The sequence below is a fragment of the Leuciscus leuciscus genome (genome assembly GCF_965113295.1).
Source record: "Leuciscus leuciscus genome assembly, chromosome: 25".
In the NCBI taxonomy this organism is placed as follows: Eukaryota; Metazoa; Chordata; class Actinopteri; order Cypriniformes; family Leuciscidae; genus Leuciscus; species Leuciscus leuciscus.
In genome coordinates this window covers 30826345-30853844 of record NC_138724.1, presented here as the reverse complement: position 1 = coordinate 30853844, position 27500 = coordinate 30826345, and the positions used below count along the sequence as shown (strand labels likewise).

Genomic DNA, 27500 nt, shown 5'->3' with positions numbered 1-27500 from the left:
CTTTAAAATCAATCCTAAATTTAACTGGGAGCCAGTGTAAAGACCTGAGGACTGGTGTGATATGTTCATATTTTCTGGTTCTGCTCAGAATCCTGGCGGCAGCGTTCTGTATGAGCTGCAACTGTCTTATGGTCTTTTTGGGAAGGCCAGTGAGGAGTCCATTACAATAATCCACCCTGCTGGTGATGAAAGCATGCACAAGTTTCTCTAAGTCTTGTCTGGAAACAAAGCATCTAATTCTTGCAATATTTTTCAGATGATAGTATGCTGATTTAGTTATTGCTTTGACATGACTACTGAAACTAAGGTCTGACTCTAGTGTCACACCAAGATTCCTGACTTGATTTTTAGTTGTTTGACCCCTAGAGTGAAGGTATGCGTTCACCTTGAGAACTTCATCTTTGTTTCCAAACGTAATGACTTCAGTTTTGTCTTTGTTTAACTGAAGAAAGTTTTGACACATCCAACTGTTGACTTCATCAATGCATTGGCACAGGGAGTCAATGGGGCTGTAATCGTTAGGCGATAGGGCTAAGTACAGCTGTGTGTCGTCTGCATAGCTGTGGTAAGCAATTTGGTTATTTCTCATTATTTGGCTAATTGGGAGCATATACAGGTTGAACAGGAGTGGCGCAAGAATTGAGCCTTGAGGGACTCCGCATGTCATGGATGTCCACTCAGACTTATGGTCTCCTATACTCACATAATAACCTCTCCCATCTAAGTATGACCTGAACCATTTTAGGACTATCCCAGAAAGCCCCACCCAGTTTTCCAGCCTGTCAAGAAGTATGTTATGATCGACAGTGTCAAATGCAGCACTGAGGTCGAGTAGTACCAGCACTGATAATTTGCCTGAATCAGTATTTAAGCGAATATCGTTTATTATCTTTATGAGCGCTGTCTCTGTGCTGTGGTGCGGTCGGAAACCAGATTGAAAATGGTCAAAGTATCCATTCGAGCTTAAGAATTTGTTCAGCTGATTGAAGACAACTTTTTCAATGATCTTGCCTATGAAAGGAAGATTTGAGATCGGTCTATAGTTGCTTAATATGGTCTTATCTAGATCGCTCTTTTTCAGGAGGGGCTTGACAACTGCAGTTTTCAGGGAGTTTGGAAAACTCCCAGAGAGAAGTGAGGCATTTACCACTTCTAGAAGATCTGCTTCTAAACTGTTTAACACACTTTTGAAAAATGATGTGGGAAGTGTGTCAAGAGCGCATGTTGATGTTTTAATGAGTAAATAATTAGACACGAAATATTGATCTCAGTCTGAATATTTTATCAGGTCTTTAAACACAAAGCTTGTGCGGAGAGAGCAGTTTCAGCGGCGAGATCAAACTAGACGGACCTTTAAGAGATATGGTATACAGTCATAACACTTATTACACAGCATTTCACCACATAAATAATTATGGAGATTAGAGATACTGATTTCAGATTCAACTGTTTTTTATAATCCAACAATGAACAAAACAATAGTCATAAAATGGCCGCAGCTGTGTGTGTGTGTGTGTGTGTGTGTGTGTGTGTGTGTGTGTGTGTGTGTGTGTGTGTGTGTGAGTGTGTGTGTGTGAGTGTGAGTGTGTGTTTTACTCACGGTCGTCCATGACCCGTATCTCCACTGTGTGTGTCGTTGACCCGGTTCTGCTGGTCTTGGTGTGTTAAACACTGATGCTGCGCGAGGACAAACCGACAACTCACAGTCCTAAACACACACACACACACACACACACACACACACACACACACACACACACACACACACACACACACACACACACACACACACACACACACACACACACACACACACACACACACACACACACACACACACACACACACACACACACGTATGTCAGATTCATATGTAATCAATTATGTTGTTCATTATTACTGGTTAAAAGTTTGGAAACCTAGGCTGCATATATTTGATCAAAACTACAGTGAAAACTTGTTTCTTTTTCAAACTTCTTTCAAAGACATTAATAAATCATAATTATTGCCATCTTTTCCCCCAGTGTGGATGGAGTGTTTGATCACCTGACTGTCTCGAGGTCTGGTGGCCGCGTTACACTCCCTGTCGTCCAGCGTCTCACCGTACGCTCCCGACACACACCTCACCGCACGCATCTGATAGCCCTGACCGCAGCTCACCGTACACTGCAAAACACCACATTACACACTCACAGCACTGAAAGATGAAGCGCTCTTTCTGTTTTGAAATGCATCCATCCATCATAAAAGTGCATCTGTCCATCATAAAAGTGCATCTATCCATCATAAAAGTGCATCTATCCATCATAAAAGTGCATCTATCCATCATAAAAGTGCATCTATCATCATAAAAGTGCATCTATCATGATAAAAGTGCATCTACTGTATCCATCATAAAAGTGCATCTATCATGATAAAAGTGCATCTATCCATCATAAAAGTGCATCTACTGTATCCATCATTAAAGTGCATCTATCATGATAAAAGTGCATCTATCCATCATAAAAGTGCATCTATCATGATAAAAGTGCATCTGTCCATCATAAAAGTGCATCTATCCTTCAAAAAAGTGCATCTATCCATCATAAAAGTGCATCTATCATGATAAAAGTGCATCTATCCTTCAAAAAAGTGCATCTATCCATCATAAAAGTGCATCTATCATGATAAAAGTGCATCTGTGCATCTATCCTTCATAAAAGTGCATCTATCATGATAAAAGTGCATCTATCATGATAAAAGTGCATCTATCCTTCATAAAAGTGCATCTATCATGATAAAAGTGCATCTACTGTATCCATCATAAAAGTGCATCTATCCTTCAAAAAAGTGCATCTGTCCATCATAAAAGTGCATCTATCATGATAAAAGTGCATCTATCCATCATAAAAGTGCATCTATCATGATAAAAGTGCATCTATCCATCATAAAAGTGCATCTGTCCATCATAAAAGTGCATCTGTCCATCATAAAAGTGCATCTATCATGATAAAAGTGCATCTATCATGATAAAAGTGCATCTATCCATCATAAAAGTGCATCTATCCATGATAAAAGTGCATCTACTGTCCATCATAAAAGTGCATCTATCATCATAAAAGTGCATCTATCCATCATAAAAGTGCATCTGTGCATCTATCCTTCATAAAAGTGCATCTATCATGATAAAAGTGCATCTACTGTATCCATCATAAAAGTGCATCTATCATGATAAAAGTGCATCTATCCATCATAAAAGTGCATCTATCCATCATAAAAGTGCATCTATCATGATAAAAGTGCATCTGTCCATCATAAAAGTGCATCTATCCTTCAAAAAAGTGCATCTATCCATCATAAAAGTGCATCTATCATCATAAAAGTGCATCTATCATGATAAAAGTGCATCTATCCATCATAAAAGTGCATCTATCCATCATAAAAGTGCATCTGTGCATCTATCCTTCATAAAAGTGCATCTATCATGATAAAATTGCATCTACTGTATCCATCATAAAAGTGCATCTATCATGATAAAAGTGCATCTATCCATCATAAAAGTGCATCTATCATGATAAAAGTGCATCTGTCCATCATAAAAAGTGCATCTATCATGATAAAAGTGCATCTATCATGATAAAAGTGCATATGTCCATCATAAAAGTGCATCTATCATGATAAAAGTGCATCTATCCATCATAAAAGTGCATCTGTCCATCATAAAAGTGCATCTATCATGATAAAAGTGCATCTATCATGATAAAAGTGCATCTATCCATCATAAAAGTGCATCTATCATGATAAAAGTGCATCTATCATGATAAAAGTGCATCTGTCCATCATAAAAGTGCATCTATCCTTCAAAAAAGTGCATCTGTCCATCATAAAAGTGCATCTGTCCATCATAAAAGTGCATCTATCCATCATAAAAGTGCATCTATCCATCATAAAAGTGCATGAAATAATAATGTCATAAACACCTAGGATGACTGGAGGGAGAGTAAATCATGGGCTAATTTTCATTTTGAAGTGAACTATCTTTACATGATCTTTGATCAAACACACGAGACAGAGCGCGCTGGTGTGTTTCTCACCGGACTCCAGCCTCCGGTCTGCCAGGACGCACATTCGGGACGCTCACAGACGCCCAGCGCTGAGGGTTTGGTGTTCGGGTCACAGCGTTGCTCACTCAGCTGCTCGTCTCCCAGAATGCACTGCACCTGCCGGTGTCGCACGCCCTTCCCACACGTCGCCAAACACTGAAACAAAGACAGAGTTACTGTAGTACTGTGAGTAACGACTCAATGTAATATTTTTTAAAAATGCATTCATAGGATTCAGAACGACTCAGTTCAGTTTAATACACAGTTTTATTAACCATTCTATTGAGTATTTTTAAAATGCATCGTTTGTTTAAAATATTGAGAATGTCTTATAATTTTAAGTACTGATTTTCTTTGTAAGATATAATTACAGTACGAAAACTTTTTGGCAAATTCAAAATGATTCAGTTCAGTTTAATACACAGTTTGATTAACCATTCTATTGAGTATTTATTAAATTAGTTTATAGGATTTTTTAAGATCTTGAGTTTATTTTATTTTAATTGAGTGCTGGGCAACTATTGATCGCATCCAAAATTAAAGTTTGTGTTTATATAATATATGTGTGTGTGCTGTTTATAATTATTTTGTATATATAAATACACACACAAGCATGTACATATTTAAGAAAAATGTGTTATTTATATATAAAATATGTATATATAATATAAATTATGTATAAATCTATATATACAGTATATACATGCAAATATTTCTTAAATGGGTTAGGGTTAGGGTGCATGCATATGTGTGTGTTTATATATACAAAATAATTATACACAGTACACACACATATATTATGTAAACACAAACTTTTATTTCGAATGTGATTAATCGTTGCCCAGCGCAATTTTAATTATATGAATTATTGATTACCTGAAAATCATTCTTATTTTTTCTTATTCTTATTCCAAAAGATTTATCGGTGCACATCATTATTGTTTTAAATTCATCATAATATTTTAATAATAAAAATAAAAAAATCACCATGAAATTCTTCATTATTGCAGAGTTTATTCTAAATGATTTATTGGTGGCTTCTCAGCCTCCCCGGGAAAGTCTATGCCAGGGTACAGGAGAGGAGAATACGGCCGATAGTAGAACCTCGGATTCAGGAGGAACAGTGTGGTTTTCGTCCCGGTCGTGGAACACTGGACCAGCTCTATACCCTCTCCAGGGTGCTGGAGGGTTCATGGGAGTTTGCCCAACCAATCCACATGTGCTTTGTGCTTTGTGGATTTGGAGAAGGCATTCGACTGTGTCCCTCGCGGCGTCCTGTGGAGGGTGCTCTGGGAGTATGGGGTTCGGGGCCCTTTGCTAAGGGCTGTCCGGTCCCTGTACGACTGTAGCAGGAGCTTGGTTCGCATTGCCGGCAGTAAGTCAGACTTCTTCCCGGTGCATGTTGGACTCCGGCAGGGCTGCCCTTTGTCGCCGGTTCTGTTCATAATTTTTATGGACAGAATTTCTAGGCGCAGCCAGGGGCCGGAGGGTGTCGGGTTTGGGGACCACGCGATTTCATCTCTGCTCTTTGCGGATGATGTTGTCGTGCTGGCCCTATCAGACCGGGACCTTCAGCATGCACTGGGACGGTTTGCAGCCGAGTGTGAAACGGCCATGGTTCCGAGTCGGAAAAGGGTGGTTTGCCCGCTTCAGGTTGGTGGAGAGTTCCTGCCTCAAGTAGAGGAGTTCAAGTATCTTGGGGTCTTGTTCACGAGTGAGGGAAGGATGGAACGGGAGATTGACAGACGGATCGGTGCAGCTTCTGCAGTAATGCGGTCGCTGTACCGGTCTGTCGTGGTGAAGAAGGAGCTGAGCTGCAAGGCGAAGCTCTCGATTTACCGGTCAATCTACGTTCCTACTCTCACCTATGGTCATGAAATGTGGGTCATGACCGAAAGGACAAGATCCCGGATACAGGCGGCCGAGATGAGCTTTCTCTGCAGGGTGGCTGGGCGATCCCTTAGAGATAGGGTGAGAAGCTCGATCACTCGGGAGGAGCTCAGAGTACAGCCGCTGCTCCTCCACATCGAGAGGGGCCAGCTGAGGTGGCTCGGGCATCTTTTCCGGATGCCTCCTGGACGCCTTCCCGGGAAGGTGTTCCGGGCATGTCCCACCGGGAGGAGACCCCGGGGAAGACCTAGGACACGCTGGAGGGACTATGTCTCCCGGCTGGCCTGGGAACGCCTCGGTGTCCCCCCGGAAGAGCTGGAGGAAGTGTTAGGGAGAGGGAAGTCTGGGCATCCCTGCTTAGACTGCTGTCCCCGCGACCCGGCCCCGGATAAGCGGAAGAAGATGGATGGATGGATGGATTTATTGGTGCACATCATCATTATTGTTTTAATAATCTTGAATCAGAATAAGTTCCTCTTGCAGCATCTCTTCTCTTCTCTGATGACGAGGGCGGAGCTATAACCTGTCACTCACATGAGATCAGCCAATAGCAAACCACAACCATCCAATCAGCCAATCAATTCCACACAGACACAATCAAGCCCCGCCCACATTTGTTCTTGTTCCAGAAGCGTTTCCCTCAGATATGTGATACAATAGAGGAGAAACTTGAACATATTTTCCAGAAAATAAGTCACACCGGGTCAAGATTGCGTTGTTGAGAGAAAGGAACACAAATAGCGTTTCACTCGGATATACGACACAATAGGGGGAAAAGACGAGCACATCTTCTGTTTGATGCCGCCGTTAAAAGTGTGGTAGGATAGGAAGAGTTTGGTGTCAGTACCTCACTCCACGGGCTGGCGCTCCAGTCGGGACAGGGCACGTCACTGCAGGGTTCGCTCAGGACTCTCTGATCATCACACTCTCGCTCCGCCAGCCTGCGGCCCAGATTGTTCATACAGAACGCCTGTCTCGTCCGAACGCCACGTCCACAGCTCCTCGAGCACTGCGAACACAAGCACAACACATTACAGAGAATCAGGAGAAACAATGAGAAACATCACATGCAAATCTGCACATCCTTGTGCTAAAATACGACTGTGTCGGGGTTTGATCCTAAATTCATGATCACTATGGAAAACACCAAAGATTCATGTAAAGATTTGGTGCAAATAACTAAAAGTAAATATAAATAGTTCCTCACATTATTTGTACTTACTGTAAGTAGTATTTATTGCTATTTGTACTTGATGTAAATATCCTCTGCGAGGGTAACGTGCTTTTATGACTCTTAACTGTTTTTCAAAGTGTTAATTGAATTGAATGGAAACCAATGGAGGGTCAATTTGACCGCATCACAAAAGACGTAACAAAATGTGTACAGCCTTTCCAAAACACATCTATGTGTCGAAACTTTGCATGCACATTCATGACACTAAAAGAGGAACAGCCACCACATTTCAAGAAGAAATAAATAGTTCAACCAGTGTTTCAAGCTGTTTGAAAATCGAATGGGGTCAAATTGACCCGAAGCACAATAGGTGGATTTAGGGCTATTTTTATATCATTATTGTTATTAAAGTGCCCTATTGTGCTATTATTTTTTTATAAAGGATTTTTAAAGGATATGATCTTTCATGTAGTGTGTAATACAGATGTTTGTGAATGTAAAAGGTCAAAGTGCAGATGAATGGAGTTTTTGTCTCCCAAAAGAAAGAAGAGATTCTGAACTGAAACGAGTCGTCAGTAATTCAGTCTCGCTTCCTGCTGTAGGTTTGTAACTCATTTGCATAATGACAGCCTCTGGTCTTGATTGGCTGAACAGCGTCTCTTAGCCCCACCCTCAAACACTGTAGTTTATCTGAGACTGGAAGAGTTTGGTTCGTGTTGTTTATGTCGAGAAGACGCTGTTTTCTGCTGACAAAGCAAATCCACTCTGATGAGATTGATACGGTAAAACCCACGCCATCGTTACTGTTCGTATCACTGTGTGTCAAGAGCTGAGATTCAGATATGCTAATGTATATCTGGTTTCTGACCACTCACAGCAGAGCAGCTCTCAGAGAGGCGGGGTTTAGAGAGACTGAATCCTCGATCGAACAGTTTCAGACACTGAGAGAAAAGAGCTGATGCTGCAGTGGAAATTTGACCTTGAATGCATTTTGTTGGAGAATCAAAAACAAAATGAGCAACCTTTGAAACAGCATCGGGCACTTTAATAAGTCAGAGTATGATTTGTAGTGTGTGTCACCTGAGACCAGGCGCTGTATTGCCAGCTCTTGAGCAGACAGTCTCCGTGACAGGCCTCTCGAGTCTGTGGTTTGGGCAGGTCTGCGCAGGCACGGCTCTCCACACGCTCACTCACGCTCTTGCTCTGACTGTAACGCATACACAACACGTCCAGCGTACGGGAACCCGGACCACACTTACTGGAGCAGTCGCTCCGACCCGCCACGTGCCACCTGAGGAGCGCAGAGGAAACTGCTCAAACGCTGTCCAACAGAGATCAGCGTTCGGTTTCTTTGCTTTTCAGTTGTGTTGATCTTTTTAGCCAAGAAACCCAAAAGGTTCATTTGCATTATTTGCAGGTCACACTCACCGTGCTCTCCCAGCTCATTAGGTGCTGAGACCCAGCATTTTTTTTGTTGCATTTTTTCAAATATTAAACATGAAATTTTTATGTAGATTTACTGAAGTAGTATTTTCTTTTAAATCATACTTCAATAATCTTATTTACAACTTTGAGAAATCATTTTTTACAGTGTGGGAAACAAATGCATGCATTGGAAATGATGCATGTGTAATTATATTTAATGTAAAAGCTCAATGAAGACGCAGGAAATTGTGATGTGATGAAACTCTTGTGGTCAAATTCACAGAATATGCACGTTGCCATCAAATTTCAAAAGTATAAAATATTTTCATGAGATTATACAATATTTTATGTTGCTGGAGATGAGATGCAATTGTACTGACACTAACTGAAGGAAAATCAAGCTTCACCAAACCAAGATCACCTTTGTTGATCAAATCAATATCAAATCAAACATTTAAGATTCAATTGAAACATAAAAACATTTCAGTGTTTGCAGAATATGTGCTTTCAGTTTTTCTTTTGGTTCAACACTAGAATAAGACACGAGAGCTGTTGTGTGGATGTACCTGAGTTCACAGTCACTATTGCAGTTCTCCGTCGCTCCTCTGGGTCGAGGAAGATACTCACACCTCTGATCCGAAACCACCAGGTGATCACTCTTACGAACACACACCGCCTTCCGCCGCCGCTCACCTTTAGAGGAACACACACACGTGAAGCGTAAGGGACTTCCCTTTAAACTATAGAGAAAGCCATGAGAAACACTGGAGAGAAATGAGAAAGAGATGAGAAACACCAGAGAGTGATGAGAAAGAGATGAGAAACACCAGAGAGAGATGAGAAATAGATGAGAAACACCAGAGAGAGATGAGAAACACCAGGGAGAGATGAGAAAGAGATGAGAAACACCAGAGAGAGATGAGAAACACCAGGGAGAGATGAGAAACACCAGAGAGTGATGAGAAACACCAGAGAGTGATGAGAAACACCAGGGAGAGATGAGAAACACCAGGGAGAGATGAGAAACACCAGAGAGTGATGAGAAAGAGATGAGAAACACCAGAGAGAGATGAGAAACACCAGGGAGAGATGAGAAACACCAGGGAGAGATGAGAAACACCAGGGAGAGATGAGAAACACCAGAGAGTGATGAGAAAGAGATGAGAAACACCAGGGAGAGATGAGAAACACCAGGGAGAGATGAGAAACACCAGAGAGTGATGAGAAACACCAGAGAGAGATGAGAAACACCAGAGAGTGATGAGAAAGAGATGAGAAACACCAGGGAGAGATGAGAAACACCAGGGAGAGATGAGAAACACCAGAGAGTGATGAGAAACACCAGAGAGTGATGAGAAAGAGATGAGAAACACCAGGGAGAGATGAGAAACACCAGGGAGAGATGAGAAACACCAGAGAGTGATGAGAAAGAGATGAGAAACACCAGGGAGAGATGAGAAAGAGATGAGAAACACCAGAGAGAGAAGAGAAACACAAAAGGGAGATGAGGAAGAGATGAGAAACACCAGAGAGAGATGAGAAAGAGATGAGAAACACCAGAGAGAGATGAGAAACACCAGGGAGAGATGAGAAACACCAGAGAGTGATGAGAAACACCAGAGAGTGATGAAAAACACCAGGGAGAGATGAGAAACACCAGAGAGTGATGAGAAAGAGATGAGAAACACCAGGGAGAGATGAGAAAGAGATGAGAAACACCAGAGAGAGAAGAGAAACACCAAAGGGAGATGAGGAAGAGATGAGAAACACCAGAGAGAGATGAGAAAGAGATGAGAAACACCAGAGAGAGATGAGGAAGAGATACCAGAGAGAGATGAGAAACACCAGAGAGAGATGAGAAAGAGATGAGAAACACCAGAGAGAGATGAGAAAGAGATGAGAAACACCAGAGAGTGATGAGAAAGAGATGAGAAACACCAGAGAATGATGAGAAAGAGACGAGAAACACCAGAGAGAGATGACAAACACCAGAGAGAGAAGAGAAAGAGACGAGAAACACCAGAGAGAGATGAGGAAGAGATACCAGAAAGAGATGAGAAAAACCAGAGAGAGATGAGGAAGAGATACCAGAGAGAGATGAGAAACACCAGAGAGAGATGAGAAAGAGATGAGAAACACCAGAGAGTGATGAGAAAGAGATGAGAAACACCAGAGAATGATGAGAAAGAGACGAGAAACACCAGAGAGAGATGAGAAAGAGATGACAAACACCAGAGAGAGATGAGAAACACCAGAGAATGATGAGAAAGAGACGAGAAACACCAGAGAGAGATGACAAAGAGATGACAAACACCAGAGAGAGATGAGAAACACCAGAGAATGATGAGAAAGAGACGAGAAACACCAGAGAGAGATGAGAAAGAGATGACAAACACTAGAGAGGGAAGAGAAAGAGACGAGAAACACCAGAGAGAGATGAGAAAGAGATGAGAAACACTAGAGAGAGATGAGGAAGAGATACCAGAGAGAGATGAGAAACACCAGAGAGAGATGAGAAAGAGATGAGAAACACCAGAGAGAGATGAGGAAGAGATACCAGAGACTGATGAGAAGGTGTTTTAGGACAGAAAACCAAAAGTGAGTGCAGGCAATAGAGCCAGAAAGAAAGCAGAACCTTGACACATGCGACTACACTCCTGCCACGGGCCTGCCGGATCCCAGCCGAACTGCTCTCGCTGCTCCTCGATGGGAATACTGAAGGAATATCTGACGTCAGGATTATACAGGTTTCCCACGCACAGAACCTGAGATGACAGGAAGATCACAAGCCTGTAAATTTAACTTTAAGCTAACTTAAAATAATAATAAAAAAAACAATAATAGTATATAACACTGATTGTATTATCTTTCACCAAGTATTTTACCTATTATTAAAAATTTTACAAAAATCACAAATACTGATTTTTTTTTTTTTTTTTTGCAGTGTGGTCATAATCAGACAATAACAAAATAAGGTGATGCACAAGATAATTAGATGTTTCTGTTCTCATCATGTCATGCTGGGTGGCCCCGTCCTCAATGAAATCTCATTGGTCAAAAACTTTGCTGTGGTTTTCTTTCATTTCGCTGTAAATGTCCTTGCTCACTGAGTCCGAAATACCCCCGAGTTCCTTTGCCCATATAATCGTTAAGCTAATAAGGTTAAGCATATTTGGCTTGTTGTCCGCAATGGAGGGGCTCGAGGAAGCAGCTTCAACTCGAGCTGAGATATACCCCCCAGTGGGACTACTAATGCTTGGATGATGAGTATGGTAGCAAGATGCCTAAATTATTTACTGTAGGTGGAGCTGGGGAGGTGGAGGGACGCCAGAACAGCTGATGCCAGAGCAAGGAAAGCGGCTGCTTATATGCTCTGGCAGTTAATTGAAAAATTAGATGGGTTCACCCCCCCCGAAATTACATTGTAAACTTCTCTAAAAACATAAACACAACCTCACGTTGTGTCAATCATGTTTGCACACTGCATCTGAAACTTTCGTCCGTCATAAAACAAATTGCATCGGGTTTGATTGTCTACGTTTTTTGAATCCGTAGGAACCATTTTGATAGTTGTTTTGACAATTCAGAGCCACTGAATGACCAATACGAAAAAATGCATACGAAAATTTCGGACTCAGTGAGCAAGGACCATAAGTCTTGATGCCGAGTTGTGTCACACTACACTTTTATAATGGTTGTGTTTGGTGTTGTTGGACTTGCCTGCAGCACGAGCTCCTCCTCAATCCGTTGTGTGCAGTTGATCCGTTCCACTGTAGTGTTGGATCCGCTGTACTCAATCTCTGCTCCCTTAAAGGTGATTTCCCTTTTAAACATGGACACCACAAAGTTCCCGTTCAGGAGAAAGTTGGACTGACTGTCAGACAGAGCTGCAGATCAGAGGACAAGAAGGATCAGAATTGGACAGGGGTGTGTTTCCCGAAAGCATCGTTAGCCAACTATGTTCGCAAGTTCCGTCATTATCAGCAGTTCAACGAGTCAGTGTTTCCCGAAACCATCGTTCCAACGAACATTCGCAAACAACATCGCAGAGTTGTGTGTGTGTAACGACAGCTCTAGATCTCGACCAGTGGTTAGAAGCTGAGTTTCTAGTTTACATGACATGTGGACTCAATAAATACTTATCTTGAGACAAATAAGCAAGCTGGCATTCAGTACAATCTGTGTTTTATTTAGAATACATACAAATGTCATATAGGTCTTATAGTTTTTCAAGAGATTTAAAGCGTAGTTTTTAAAGAGTGTGCATGTGAGAACGTGCTCTAGTGTGTAAGAACGAGTCTATGATTGAATCTGGAAATTAGGGGTGACCCCGAATAGTCGAAGATTCGATGCTTCGATAGGAGGAGCCTGATTCGACTACCGATCTCACGGTCGAATCTTCGCAGAGGTGTTATGAAACGAGGATCATGCCACTTTGGCTATATGAGGGCGCTCAATGTCTGATTTCACATAGAACTAGCTTTTATGTCAATACGTTAATATTCATCCTATGATAATGCTGTAGGCCTATATAAAAATGTGCAAAGAAAGAAGCTTTTAATAAATATTTTTTAACGTGCGTGAATAAATCCAAACACCCCGTGACAGATTTAAGTTTCACTTTCAATCCGTGACCGACAGAGGAGCGTCTTCGCGGCAAGGATTTAAATCTTTAACAATGTCTGGGATAAGAAAATCTAAAGTGTGGATGTACACCATCAGAAAGGATATTCTCCAAGGCTGGATTTAGCATCAGGAAAACCATGATCGCACTTCTGCCGGCCAACGTTAACATGTTTCACGCATAGACTGGGTTTCACGTTAGAATGTATTTTATCCGCGCGCACAATTTGAAAAGACTCCAACGGACAGACAGCGTGAAAAACTTTCAGGATTTGTTCTCTCGATCAGGTATCGGGTACAAGTGATTTCAAAACGTATCAGCCGGTTCTAATTTTATTTTTGGATGCTGTGAACATGTTTAGCTAAAGACTGCCTCTCCAGTTTAGCATTTATTGTTGTTTCTGCAGTTAAAAAGACAAAGTTGAAAATTCTGGCTACTATCGTTATTTTAATAATTTCTTTATTTTAATTTTATTTATTAATCTGTCAGGGTTATCTAATCTAACTATTTGTGGCTTGTGTTTTGAATATATGTTCCCCTGCACTTTAGGCATTTTGCACACATTTGCTCCTCATCCTGTGACTTGATTCTGATTTATTTCGTTTTGTATTTTTATTTATCAGAAAGGTAGCCTATATCCTGTTCTAATTTAATTTAGTAAATTAATTGTTTATTATTTCGGTGTATCGATGTTGTGCTGTAGGCTGGTCTGCTCGCACAGGTAATTTAGCCGATTTAATTTGATTTGCATGTGAAATGCAAATCTGCAGTGTGGCCTTTCTGGAGTTATGTTATTTCTTAGTTTTATTGATCAAAAATGTTTTTATACATTTTCTTCTATATCTTTGTGTGATTTTCTGTACATCGCGGCTTTGAAACGTTAAAGCCCCGCCCCCAGCCCCCAGCCCCACCCCCATACACATGATTCGACTATTAGTCGACTATAGGCAAGACATGACGATTCTGATTCGACTATGAAAATCCATAGTCGGGGACAGCCCTACTGGAAATAAAGCAAAATAACTGAGAAAAATGTGAAATAGTCCTCAGATGCCATGATCGTAATTTATATCAAAACATCTAGCATTAATTCGATCTTGAAGAGATTCATTAACAGTAGTTATTATTCCTCATGCGTGACATCAACCAACTTGGTTACACCAACTGATTTGCAACAATATGGTTTCGAGAAACAGTCGTGACTCGCTAGTTGATTTCTTCAACGATGCGTCATACTATGATAGTTAAGCAGCGAGTTACGCCAGTGTACGGTAAACACACCCCTGTTCAGATGACATTGGTTTTCTGGTTTTCTGAATGTGATTGAGTGTGCGTTCTTCGTTGAAGTAACATGCAAATATCATAGCATGTGAATATGGAAATCATTCAGAATGTATAGCATATATCAGAGGACCATGGTAATATCATCTGATACCATCACTGTAAAACTAGTGTAATCTGGTCTGGTAATGTATGTACTGAACTCACCGAGATAGTTATCATCTTCTGGTGATCCTGAGTAGCTGACCTGCTTTATATCTATGTTGGTCGCACCAGCAGGAATCCGAACCACAACGTTATAACCTAACATAAGAGAGTGATGAGAACAAGATAAGAAACACCAGATAGCAATGAGAAACACATGAGAAACACCAGAGAGTGACGAGAACGAGATGAGAAACACCAGAGAGAGATGAGAAAGAGATGAGAAACACCAGAGAGTGACGAGAACGAGAAGAGAAACACCAGAGAGAGATGAGAAACACCAGAGAGTGATGAGAAAGAGATGAGAAACACCAGAGAGAGATGAGAAAGAGATGAGAAACACCAGAGAGTGATGAGAACAAGAAACACCAGAGAGAGATGAGAAAGACCAGAGAAAGATGAGAAAGAGATGAGAAACACCAGAGAGTGATGAGAACAAGATAAGAAACACCAGAGAGAGATGAGAAAGACCAGAGAAAGATGAGAAAGAGATGAGAAACACCAGAGGGAGATGAGAAAGAGATGAGAAACACCAGAGAGAGATGAGAAACACCAGAGAGAGATGAGAAACACCAGAGAGTGACGAGAAAGAGATGAGAAACACCAGAGAGTGATGAGAAAGAGATGAGAAACACCAGAGAGAGATGAGAAACACCAGAGAGAGATGAGAAAGAGATGAGAAACACCAGAGAGTGATGAGAACAAGATAAGAAACACCAGAGAGAGATGAGAAAGACCAGAGAAAGATGAGAAAGAGATGAGAAACACCAGAGAGTGATGAGAACAAGATAAGAAACACCAGAGAGAGATGAGAAAGACCAGAGAAAGATGAGAAAGAGATGAGAAACACCAGAGAGTGACGAGAACGAGAAGAGAAACACCAGAGAGAGATGAGAAACACCAGAGAGTGATGAGAAAGAGATGAGAAACACCAGAGAGAGATGAGAAAGAGATGAGAAACACCAGAGAGTGATGAGAACAAGAAACACCAGAGAGAGATGAGAAAGACCAGAGAAAGATGAGAAAGAGATGAGAAACACCAGAGAGTGATGAGAACAAGATAAGAAACACCAGAGAGAGATGAGAAAGACCAGAGAAAGATGAGAAAGAGATGAGAAACACCAGAGGGAGATGAGAAAGAGATGAGAAACACCAGAGAGAGATGAGAAACACCAGAGAGTGACGAGAAAGAGATGAGAAACACCAGAGAGTGATGAGAAAGAGATGAGAAACACCAGAGAGAGATGAGAAACACCAGAGAGAGATGAGAAAGAGATGAGAAACACCAGAGAGTGATGAGAACAAGATAAGAAACACCAGAGAGAGATGAGAAAGACCAGAGAAAGATGAGAAAGAGATGAGAAACTTCAGAGAGTGATGAGAACAAGATAAGAAACACCAGAGAGAGATGAGAAAGACCAGAGAAAGATGAGAAAGAGATGAGAAACACCAGAGAGTGATGAAAAAAGAGATGATAAACACCAGAGAGAGATGAAAAAAAGAGATGATAAAAACCAGAGAGAGATGAAAAAAGAGATGATAAACACCAGAGAGAGATGAGAACGAGATGAGAAACACCAGACTCTCACCATATTGTGCGTTGTTGAAGGTTCCAGCGATTGTCTTACATGACGAGTTGTCTCCTCCACAGACACCACACTTATCATTTCTTGCCTTTGAGTTCAAAATGTGGTCACAACCTGCTTGCTAAGATACACAAACACACACACACACACACACACACACACACACCTTATAAATATCATGGTATATTAATAAAGTAATCATGCAGCAACATGATATCAAAGTAACGCAGTATTAGCATTTTTTAGATATGGTTTCATACCCGACAGAGGCCTTGTACACAGATGTCATATGTGTCTGGTCCACACGGTGTTCCATCAACGACTCGATCCCTCAGCTGATAGTACGCCATCGTCCCCGTGACACGACAGAAAAGTTTACAGCGATCTTTCATCAGAACTGAGAAACAAGAGAGATAAGTGTGAGACGTGAAACCACTGTGATATTTCAGTATTATAAATTATAAAATGAAAAAAGAGATGAGAAAGTGATGAGAAACACCAGAGAGAGATGAGAAAGAAATGAGAAACACCAGAGAGAAATGAGAAACACTAGAGAGTGATGAGAAAGAGATGAGAAACACCAGAGAGTTATGAGAAAGAGAGGAGAAATAATAGAGAGAGATGAGAAACACCAGAGGGAGAGAGATGAGAAAGAGATGAGAAACACCAGAGAGTGATGCGAAAGAGATGAGAAACACCAAAGAGAAATGCGAAAGAGATGAGAAACACCAGAGAGAGATGAGAAAGTGATGAGAAACACAAGAGAGTGATGAGAAAGAGATGAGAAACACTAGAGAGAGATGAGAAAGAGATGAGAAATAGATGAGAAACACTAGAGAGAGATGAGAAAGAGATGAGAAACACCAGAGAGTGATGAGAAAGAGATGAGAAAGAGATGAGAAATAGATGAGAAACACTAGAGAGAGATGAGAAAGAGATGAGAAAGAGATGAGAAATAGATGAGAAACACTAGAGAGAGATGAGAAAGAGATGAGAAACACCAGAGAGAGATGAGAAAGTGATGAGAAACACCAGAAAGTGATGAGAAAGAGATGAGAAACACCAGAGAGTGATGAGAAAGAGATGAGAAATAGATGAGAAACACTAGAGAGAGATGAGAAAGAGATGAGAAAGAGATGAGAAACACTAGAGAGAGATGAGAAAGAGATGAGAAACACCAGAGAGTGATGAGAAAGAGATGAGAAAGAGATGAGAAATAGATGAGAAACACTAGAGAGAGATGAGAAAGAGATGAGAAAGAGATGAGAAAGAGATGAGAAACACTAGAGAGAGATGAGAAAGAGATGAGAAACACCAGAGAGAGATGAGCAAGTGATGAGAAACACCAGAAAGGGATGAGAAAGAGATGAGAAACACCAGAGAGTGATGAGAAAGAGATGAGAAATAGATGAGAAACACTAGAGAGAGATGAGAAAGAGATGAGAAAGAGATGAGAAACACTAGAGAGAGATGAGAAAGAGATGAGAAACACCAGAGAGAGATGAGAAACACCAGAGAGAGAGATGAGAAAGAGATGAGAAACACCAGAGAATGATGAGAAAGAGATGAGAAACACTAGAGAGAGATGAGAAAGAGATGAGAAATACCAGAGAGTGATGAGAAAGAGATGAGAAACACTAGAGAGAGATGAGAAAGAGATGAGAAACACCAGAGAGAGATGAGAAAGTGATGAGAAACACCAGAAAGTGATGAGAAAGAGATGAGAAACACCCGAGAGTGATGAGAAAGAGATGAGAAATAGATGAGAAACACTAGAGAGAGATGAGAAAGAGATGAGAAAGAGATGAGAAACACTAGAGAGAGATGAGAAAGAGATGAGAAACACCAGAGAGAGATGAGAAAGAGATGAGAAACACCAGAAAGTGATGAGAAAGAGATGAGAAACACCAGAGAATGATGAGAAAGAGATGAGAAACACTAGAGAGAGATGAGAAAGAGATGAGAAACACCAGAGAGAGAGATGAGAAAGAGATGAGAAACACCAGAGAATGATGAGAAAGAGATGAGAAACACTAGAGAGAGATGAGAAAGAGATGAGAAATACCAGAGAGTGATGAGAAAGAGATGAGAAACACCAGAGAGAGATGAGAAAGTGATGATAAACACCAGAAAGTGATGAGAAAGAGATGAGAAACACCAGAGAGTGATGAGAAAGAGATGAGAAATAGATGAGAAACACTAGAGAGAGATGAGAAAGAGATGAGAAAGAGATGAGAAACACTAGAGAGAGATGAGAAAGAGATGAGAAACACCAGAGAGAGATGAGAAAGAGATGAGAAACACCAGAGAGTGATGAGAAAGAGATGAGAAATAGATGAGAAACACTAGAGAGAGATGAGAAAGAGATGAGAAAGAGATGAGAAACACCAGAAAGTGATGAGAAAGAGATGAGAAACACCAGAGAGTGATGAGAAAGAGATGAGAAATAGATGAGAAACACTAGAGAGAGATGAGAAAGAGATGAGAAAGAGATGAGAAACACTAGAGAGAGATGAGAAAGAGATGAGAAACACCAGAGAGAGAGATGAGAAAGAGATGAGAAACACCAGAGAATGATGAGAAAGAGATGAGAAACACTAGAGAGAGATGAGAAAGAGATGAGAAATACCAGAGAGTGATGAGAAAGAGATGAGAAACACCAGAGAGAGATGAGAAAGAGGTAAGAAACATCAGAAATGTATATTTTTAAAGAAACTAATACTTTTATTCAGCAATGTTGCATCAAATTGATAAAAAAGACATTAAATACATTTATATTGTTACAAAATAATTCACTTTTAAATAAATGCTGTTCTTTTGAACTTTCTATTCATCAAAGAATTATGAAAAGCAAAATGTGAAACAGCTAACACCACAACATAGCCGAACTTGCATTTTTAGTTATGTAGATTACAGTAGTATCTTTAGGACATTCACTCTCTGCTCTCCAAAAACATGTCAGAGCAGCAGAGAGTGTTTCTGATTGGCTAATGAAGTGCTTCTGAAGTGTTTTTCTTTGACAGAGACTAATGTGATTTCTCTATTTCAACTGTCAGAGAGAAACTGTAAAGCATTCACTTCAGATAAAAGCATCTGCCAACTGTATGAATGCAGTCGAGACACTGAATGTGTGTATTCCAGCAGTGTTTGACGAGCTCAAACATTACAATAATAGCAGCAGGTTTGATCTGTTTGTGAGAGTATTTGTGTGTGTGAGTGTGTGTGTGTGTGTGTGTGTGTGTGTGTGTGTGTGTGTGTGTGTGTGTGTGTTCTGACAGGTCAGAGGTCAAACACACTCACTGCCGCTGTACTTCGGCACCCAGCGGACGGTTGGTGGGAGTCCATTGATGTTGAAGTGTTTCCCGTCGAACTGCGCGCACTGCTCCTCCCTGAAATCCCTCGGGCCCCGGGGACACGGATCCGTGTTACACGAGCGGAACCTCATCCTGCGGCCCACACAGAAACGCCCTCCGTTCCTCGGCCTGAGAACCATCAAGCGTAGCGTCAGTTCTGGCAGGTCACGTTAGTCAAGCACGCATCAATGACTCTCAGCTGTTTGAACAGTTTTCTACTTTTAAATAAAAAAAATATTTCATTATGTTTGAGTCATGTCATGCACTTTTGTTTGTTTAAAAACTGTATAACATAACAAAAAAATATGACAGTATTGATTATTTGCCTCACGTCATCCCATCTCATTTGCGTCACGTGACGCAAATAGCAGCAAATAGCATTTCAGCTCGGGCTTAGAAGGGGCATGTAATTGGTTGGATCTACTCTACTGAACGAATATCATATCATCATTGACCGAGATCGCTCTCTGTTTTGAGTCTGAACGAGAGAGAGATCTCCCGTTCGTGAACGAATTGAACGAACTGGTAGCTATACCCAGTTTGTGTAACGGGTAGGTCGGCCATTCTGTCAATCTAGTTCATCAGCACAGAAAGCGGATGCAAAGCGCAGGTATCCGTACTGTGCACGCTTGTTCATATTTTACATACAGAACATAACTCCTTGTTTAACATAATCTCCGATTTGAACGTGTAAATCTCTGACCAAACAATTAAAATGTTAACTAACCTAGTATGCAAACAAATTAAAAAACTCTTGTGCTTTGGTCATCCGAAAAGAGTGTAATTTAAAAGATAAAAAGAGTGTAATGACTTTGATCACTTATTTAGACTTATTTTATTCATTTAATGAGTAGGACACCATTTTTAATAAAGTCAAATCAGTTTTTATTTCGTAACAAGTAAATACGTTAGTTGAACAACACATTTTGCCGCACCTGCTGACGTATTTGTGTAATTATGGTAAAATGGTCACTGAACGAATCAGTGAACGAATCTGAACGAATCATTTTGGTGAACGAACTAAAAATGAACGAGTCTCTGGAAAGAATCAAAATTACCACCACTACAGCTGATCCACGTCTACCTATAGACTTTATGTAGCTCCGCCCCTTTTCAGCGCTGCGCTCGTTGTCTTCAGTCTTCCGGTTTGCATTTTTATTGCGATCTTACGTATTTATGAATGAACGGCGCGTTTTAAAATCTTCCCGGTCTACTGACATTTGTTAAGACATCTGCTTTAAACATTACAATGCTCATGATAAATTTCGTCAACTCTACAATAAGTGAATCCACTTCACCAGCTAGCTTAGGACCTCAAAGTTCTTTTGTACTCAACACAAAACGTCAGTAATTAAAAGTTCTTCGTTTGACTGTTTACTTATGAATTTCAAAACATAAAGTATAAAAACTTAGGATCTTTACTTTTCTTACAAATTAACTGTGCATTTCTGTGTAGTCCAGTGGCTTCTGGCTGTTTCGCAGGGTTCTATTTCTTTCATACTAAATCTAACAGCCAATCAAATTACATTATACTGGATCACTGGTCAGCTGTTTACATTCCAATTTCTACTTTCCATATGCAACACATGTTTTTTTCAGATCTTACAAAATAAACTCAAAATATTATTACTTCCATAGAAATGGCTTCAACACCAGCTAAGTACTCCTCGACAGCGATGCCATTGAAATACACAGAGCGACCGCAAAAACGGAAGTTCAAAGACAATGGCTGTTTCTCAATATGCGTTCTTCAGTGATCTTGTGTCCTTGTGTTCTCGTACTACGTCATCATCAACCGTCGAAGTTCAATTCCAATACTCAATAACGCAAGTACAGAGGACGCATGAAGTGCCCGGATGTGTCCTTGATATCGAGGATGCATCAAATGCAGACTTGAGAGAAAATCGAACCACTAAAAATCCCAGAAGACGTTGCGGGCAGTCGACGTACGGAAGGCTGTAAGCTTTAAACTTCTCGTTCTCACTTAAGAGATTCCCGCTGCAAGCTCGAAATACGTGACAGCTCGTGAAAGTTTACATTTGTCGGTCTCTTTTGCTTCATTTTAATAAAGTGATAAAGACCTTAAGAAAGTGGCAGTATTTTTATTGGCATATTAAAAAGAATCTTAACATTGACAAAACATAGGTAACACATAGGCTACTCATAAATACACATGGTAAAATAAAAAAGATATAAACTATGAAAACAATGTCTATAATAATATGAAAGAAATGTTTAAAAGGTTGTGACATATGTTTGTCATTGATGTTGTGTTGTATTTGCCGAGATGGTCAGTTAAGCAGTAAGATCGCAGCACATCGCAATTTTCATAAAGATGCGTTCTGTGTTCTCGCGTCCTTCCGAGTTCGTTCTTTCAAGGTCGCCTGAGTCGCAAGACCAGTCTCACAGACTTGCGTTCTTGGAATTGAGAAACAGCCAATATTCTAAAGATGGCTGCGCGCTTGTTTGTCTGGCGCATAAGGTCTATAGGAATATGACACCAATCACTATATTCAAATATAAGCTCCTTCAGTATTATCAGCAGCTCCACTAGTTTCTCAGGAGCTAATTACCCTCCTCCATCCCCAGCTCCTCTCGTTTCTCAGGAGCTAATCACCCTCCTCCATCCCCAGCTCCTCTCGTTTCTCAGGAGCTAATTACCCTCCTCCATCCCCAGCTCCTCTCGTTTCTCAGGAGCTGATTACCCTCCTCCATCCCCAGCTCCTCTCGTTTCTCAGGAGCTAATTACCCTCCTCCATCCCCAGCTCCTCTCGTTTCTCAGGAGCTAATCACAATCCTCCATCCCCAGCTCCTCTCGTTTCTCAGGAGCTAATCACCCTCCTCCATCCCCAGCTCCTCTCGTTTCTCAGGAGCTAATCACCCTCCTCCATCCCCAGCTCCTCTCGTTTCTCAGGAGCTAATTACCCTCCTCCATCCCCAGCTCCTCTCGTTTCTCGGGAGCTGATTACCCTCCTCCATCCCCAGCTCCTCTCATTTCTCAGGAGCTAATAATTACCCTCCTCCATCCCCAGCTCCTCTCGTTTCTCGGGAGCTGATTACCCTCCTCCATCCCCAGCTCCTCTCATTTCTCAGGAGCTAATTACCCTCCTCCATCCCCAGCTCCTCTCGTTTCTCAGGAGCTAATCACCCTCCTCCATCCCCAGCTCCTCTCGTTTCTCAGGAGCTGATTAACCTCCTCCATCCCCAGCTCCTCTCGTTTCTCTTGAGCTGATTACCCTCCTCCATCCCCAGCTCCTCTCGTTTCTCAGGAGCTAATTACCCTCCTCCATCCCCAGCTCCTCTCGTTTCTCAGGAGCTAATTACCCTCCTCCATCCCCAGCTCCTCTCGTTTCTCAGGAGCTAATCACCCTCCTCCATCCCCAGCTCCTCTCGTTTCTCAGGAGCTAATCACCCTCCTCCATCCCCAGCTCCTCTCGTTTCTCAGGAGCTGATTACCCTCCTCCATCCCCAGCTCCTCTCGTTTCTCAGGAGCTGATTACCCTCCTCCATCCCCAGCTCCTCTCGTTTCTCAGGAGCTAATTACCCTCCTCCATCCCCAGCTCCACTCGTTTCTCAGGAGCTAATTACCCTCCTCCATCCCCAGTTCCTCTCGTTTCTCAGGAGCTGATTACCCTCCTCCATCCCCAGCTCCTCTCCAGGACCTATTTTAGGACCACTGTAAAGTGTGTGAGAGTGTGTATGTGTGTGTGTGTGTATGTGTGTGTATGTGTGTGTGTGTGTGTGTGTGTGTGTGTGTGTGTGTGTGTGTGCTCACTCAGGTTTATTGCAGTCTCTGGTTGTGCTGCGAGTCCCTCCTCCACAGGTTCTGGAACACACACTGTACGGCCCCCAGGGGCCCCACTCACCATGAACGGGCTTCATGTCCATCTCCTTATTCACACACATGCCGTGCCTGCAGTACTGCAAACACACACACACACACACACACACACACACAATACATCAGAAAATGACACTCTGTGGAACTGAAGCAGCTCTCAAACACTGAATCTGAACTCTGATGAACGAAACGCTGAGCGTGTCTATGGGCCCTATCTATCTATGATACGCATGTATCATTCCTATTTTGCACCCGCGCAAAGCGGACTTTTCCCTCCACAGAAGCACGTCGGTAAGTTAGGAAATACACTTGCGCTCCCGGGGGTGGTTCAGCGCAAAGAGGAGGCATGTTCTGGCGCAAACGTTCCTTCATGCTATTTTGAAGGTTTAGAAAACAATTGCGCCACTAACCAGGAAAAAATAGTTTAAAGTCAGTGGCGCGTTGCACATGTTATTCATATGCTATTTTAAGGGCGCATGCTTGGCCATAATCAATGTAGTCAAGTCAAGTCCAGTCAAGTTTATTTGTATAGCGCTTTTCACAATACAGATTGTATCAAAGCAGCTTCACAGTATTAAATTAAAATAATACAACAAAGTTTGTTTCAAGAGGAATTTATTGATTGATAAAATTAAATTAAATATCCCCAAAATATCCCCAACTGAGCAAGCCAAAGGCAACAGTGGCAAGGAACCGAAAAACTCCATCAAGTGACCTAATGGTGTCCTAAAACTCCATCAGGTGACCTAATGGAGAAAAAAAAAACCTTGGGAGAACCCAGGCTCAGTCGGGGGCCAGTTCTCCTCTGGCATTTATGAGCTAGAGGCCGGATTGTAGTTTGAACTGTAGGATTATATGAATGCCTGGCTGAAGAGATGCGACTTTAATCTAGTTTTAAACTGGGAGAGCGAGTCTGAGCAACGAACAGTATCAGGAAGACTATTCCAGAGTTTTGGAGCCAAATGTGAAAAAGCTCTCCCTCCTTTGGTGGTTCTGGATATCCTAGGTATGACCAAAAGCCTTGAATTTAGTGATCGTAGTGTGTGCACAACGCGCATACACTTTGCTTCTCTCATCTACACAGAAGCAGCAGTTTTCATTTTTGCAAATCATACATACATTATTACGATAGATAGATAGATAGATAGATAGATAGATAGATAGATAGATAGATAGATAGATAGATAGATAGATAGATAGATAGATAGATAGACAATTTATTATAAAAGCATACATCTAGCTTACACATTTACCCAAATTATCATACGCCTGTTTAACCGAAGTTAATTTGGGTGTGTTTCTCCATTTCAATGTAACTTCTCTCTTTTACGGCCGTGACGAGAGCGTTGCTCTCCTCGGCTGTGAACCGCTCCTGGCAAATCTGCCGTTACAATAGCAATGCGCTATGGAAAAAGCGTCTGCTCTTAAAGGGAATGTGAGATGACGCTCTGATTGGTTTATTTCACATTACGCCCAAACCACACCTATGAATAATGAAGCTACTTCAGACCAACCCATTTTAGATTTGTGCCTGGCGCAAGAGTCATTTATCCCGCCGGGAAAATAGCAACAGCGCCGAGACCCGCCCACAAAGTTACTTGCGCTTTGCGCTTGACACTTGCGTTTCAGATCGTTAAAATAGGGCCCATTGTGTGTGTGTGTGTGTGTGATGGGTAGGTTTAGAGGTCGGGTTAGTGTGTGTGTGTGATGGGTAGGTTTAGGGGTCAGGTTAGTGTGTGTGTGTGTGTGTGTGTGTGAGTGTGATGGGTAGGTGGAGTTGGGTTAGTGTGTGTGTGTGTGTGTGTGTGTGTGTGTGTGTGTGTGTGTGTGTGTGCACACAACTGCATCATGGACTGGATCATGTATATCTGACAGTACAAGCTCTCGTGACTCGTCTGTGTCGTTCGCTGTCATCGGTGTAAACGTCCAGTTTCACGCAGTAACCGAATCTCTCGCTCGAGCTGGAATGCAGGACAGGCTGGCGTCGGTCTCGCTGCGTTACGCTGGCCTTCGCTGGCACACACACACACACACACACACACACACACACACACACACACACACACACACACACACACACACACACACACACACACACGCACTGAGCTGCTGCTGCTCGATAAGGAAACCCAAGCGGAGAGATAAGAGAGACAGAACTCATTACAGTCTCTCTCTCTCTCTCTCTCTCTCTCTCTCTAACACACACACACTCACACCGCTCCTTCCTCTCTTACGATATTCACATCGGAAACATCTTTTCTTTCAAACCTCTTCTTGCATTTATTGACCCGTTCATCACCTCATTTTTACTGAGTGATGATATCAGATGATGATACTGTAGTACTTTACTTTATACCATGGAACAGAAATTCATGTGTCATGGTATTTATATACACTACCAGTCAAAAGTTTTGGATCTGTAAGATTTTTTATGTTTTTAAAAGAAGTCTCTTCTGCTCACCAAAGCTGCATTTATTTGATTAAAAATACAAAAAACAGTAATATTGTGAAATATTATTCCAATGTAAATCATCTGTTTTCTATGTGAATATATAGTAAAGTGTAATTTATTCCTGTGATCAAAGCTGAATGTTCAGCATCATTACTGTCACATGATCCTTCAGAAATCAGTATAATATGATGATTTGATGATCAAGAAACATTTATGATTATTATCAATGTTGAAAACAGTTATTTATATTTTTATTTCAGGATTCTTTGATGAATCTTTGATTGGGGGGGGGGGGTAAAGAAATTGATACTTTTATTCATCAAGGATGAATTAAATTGATCAGAAGTGACAGTAAAGACATTTATAATGTTACAAAAGATTATATTTCTGATAAATAGCAAGACATGTTTCTTGATCATCAAATCATCATATCAGAATGATTTGTGAAGGATCATGTGAGACTGAAGACTGGAGTAATGATGCTGAACATTCAGCTTTGATCACAGGAATAAATTACACTTTACTGTATATTCACATAGAAAACAGATGATGTAAATCATAATAATATTTAACACTATTACTGTTTTTTTGTTTTTTTTTATAGCCATATAAATGCAGCCTTGGTGAGCAGAAGAGACTTATTAAAAAACATAAAAAATCTAACTGATTCCAAACTTGAATGGCAGTGTATAATTTCAGTTTTACCATGGTACTACGATGACACATTTTGTGGCAAAAACATGATAGTAACATGGTAGTTTTTGTGAGGAACCTCTGGTGTCTCTCCTCAGCAACACAATCTCCCTCTAAACAGGAAACACAATCATCCGGGAGAATAAAAGAATCAGAGAGACGAGCGTGAGATCCGGTGTCGCTCCTCATGACTGCTTCATTCATAACTCTGTGTGTGATATACATCTCTGACTACAGGCTTCTCTTTCACCTGATAAAATACAAACGTTACACAACAGCGTTCTGCTGGTATTTACCATTACAGTCATTACACAGTGAAGAGCGTTCGCTCAGAGTTAGACTGAGTCCAGAAGAGAAACGAGACTCTGCTCATGACCACCGAATGTTCCCACGCATGAGGCGCCCGGGATTATCCTAAAGCTGGGAACGCGATACACCTCGCTTGGGGAAGAGCCGGAAAGGAAGGATTAAACAACGGCCATAGAATGAAATAAAATCAAATAAAATTAATAATGCTTTTCCCAGAAACATCATGAAAAATGTACGATTTAATTAAACGGCTAGTTTCAGTGCGATCATGTTAAGCATCTTACATGCACACAACTAATGCAATTATTTCACTAAATTTCAATTTCATTGTGAATGAATTATTATGTATAAGGGAAACGTACTTTGCTTTTTCTTTGTTTTCTTCAAAGTCACATCTCAAATTTCAAATCTTGTTAAAAAAGTTATTAAAAGCAAAATTGTTGACATTGTGGGAGAGTTGTTAAAACTAAACTAAACTAAACAAAACAAAAAAAACTAAACTAAAAAACTAAAATAAAATAAATAAAATAAAATAATGGCACAACTGTGGGACAGTTGTTAAAAATAAAATGATTGATTAACATAA

The 27500-nt window shown here is 41.1% G+C and overlaps 2 protein-coding genes across 2 annotated transcripts in view; one reads left to right on the top strand and one right to left on the bottom strand.

The window, feature by feature from the left end:
- Positions 1-27500, bottom strand: part of LOC309491189 (A disintegrin and metalloproteinase with thrombospondin motifs 20) — a 125652-nt gene that overhangs the window by 48585 nt on the left and 49567 nt on the right. Inside the window, exons 12-24 of the mRNA XM_082160614.1 lie at positions 23395-23540; positions 19567-19748; positions 16527-16663; positions 16270-16387; positions 14684-14779; positions 12292-12458; positions 11207-11336; positions 9138-9264; positions 8227-8437; positions 6820-6981; positions 4074-4238; positions 2047-2166; positions 1601-1708 (exon numbers count right to left, since the gene is read on the bottom strand). Of these exons, the coding sequence (XP_082016740.1) occupies positions 1601-1708; positions 2047-2166; positions 4074-4238; positions 6820-6981; positions 8227-8437; positions 9138-9264; positions 11207-11336; positions 12292-12458; positions 14684-14779; positions 16270-16387; positions 16527-16663; positions 19567-19748; positions 23395-23540 (1869 nt within the window). The remainder of the gene's footprint in view (positions 1-1600; positions 1709-2046; positions 2167-4073; positions 4239-6819; positions 6982-8226; positions 8438-9137; positions 9265-11206; positions 11337-12291; positions 12459-14683; positions 14780-16269; positions 16388-16526; positions 16664-19566; positions 19749-23394; positions 23541-27500) is intronic.
- On the top strand, positions 4928-6813 carry LOC309491237 (uncharacterized protein). The gene is made up of 2 exons (XM_082160711.1): positions 4928-5270; positions 5366-6813. Exons 1-2 carry the CDS (start codon positions 5071-5073, stop codon positions 6492-6494), a joined length of 1329 nt encoding a protein of 442 aa, XP_082016837.1. The 5' UTR covers positions 4928-5070; the 3' UTR covers positions 6495-6813.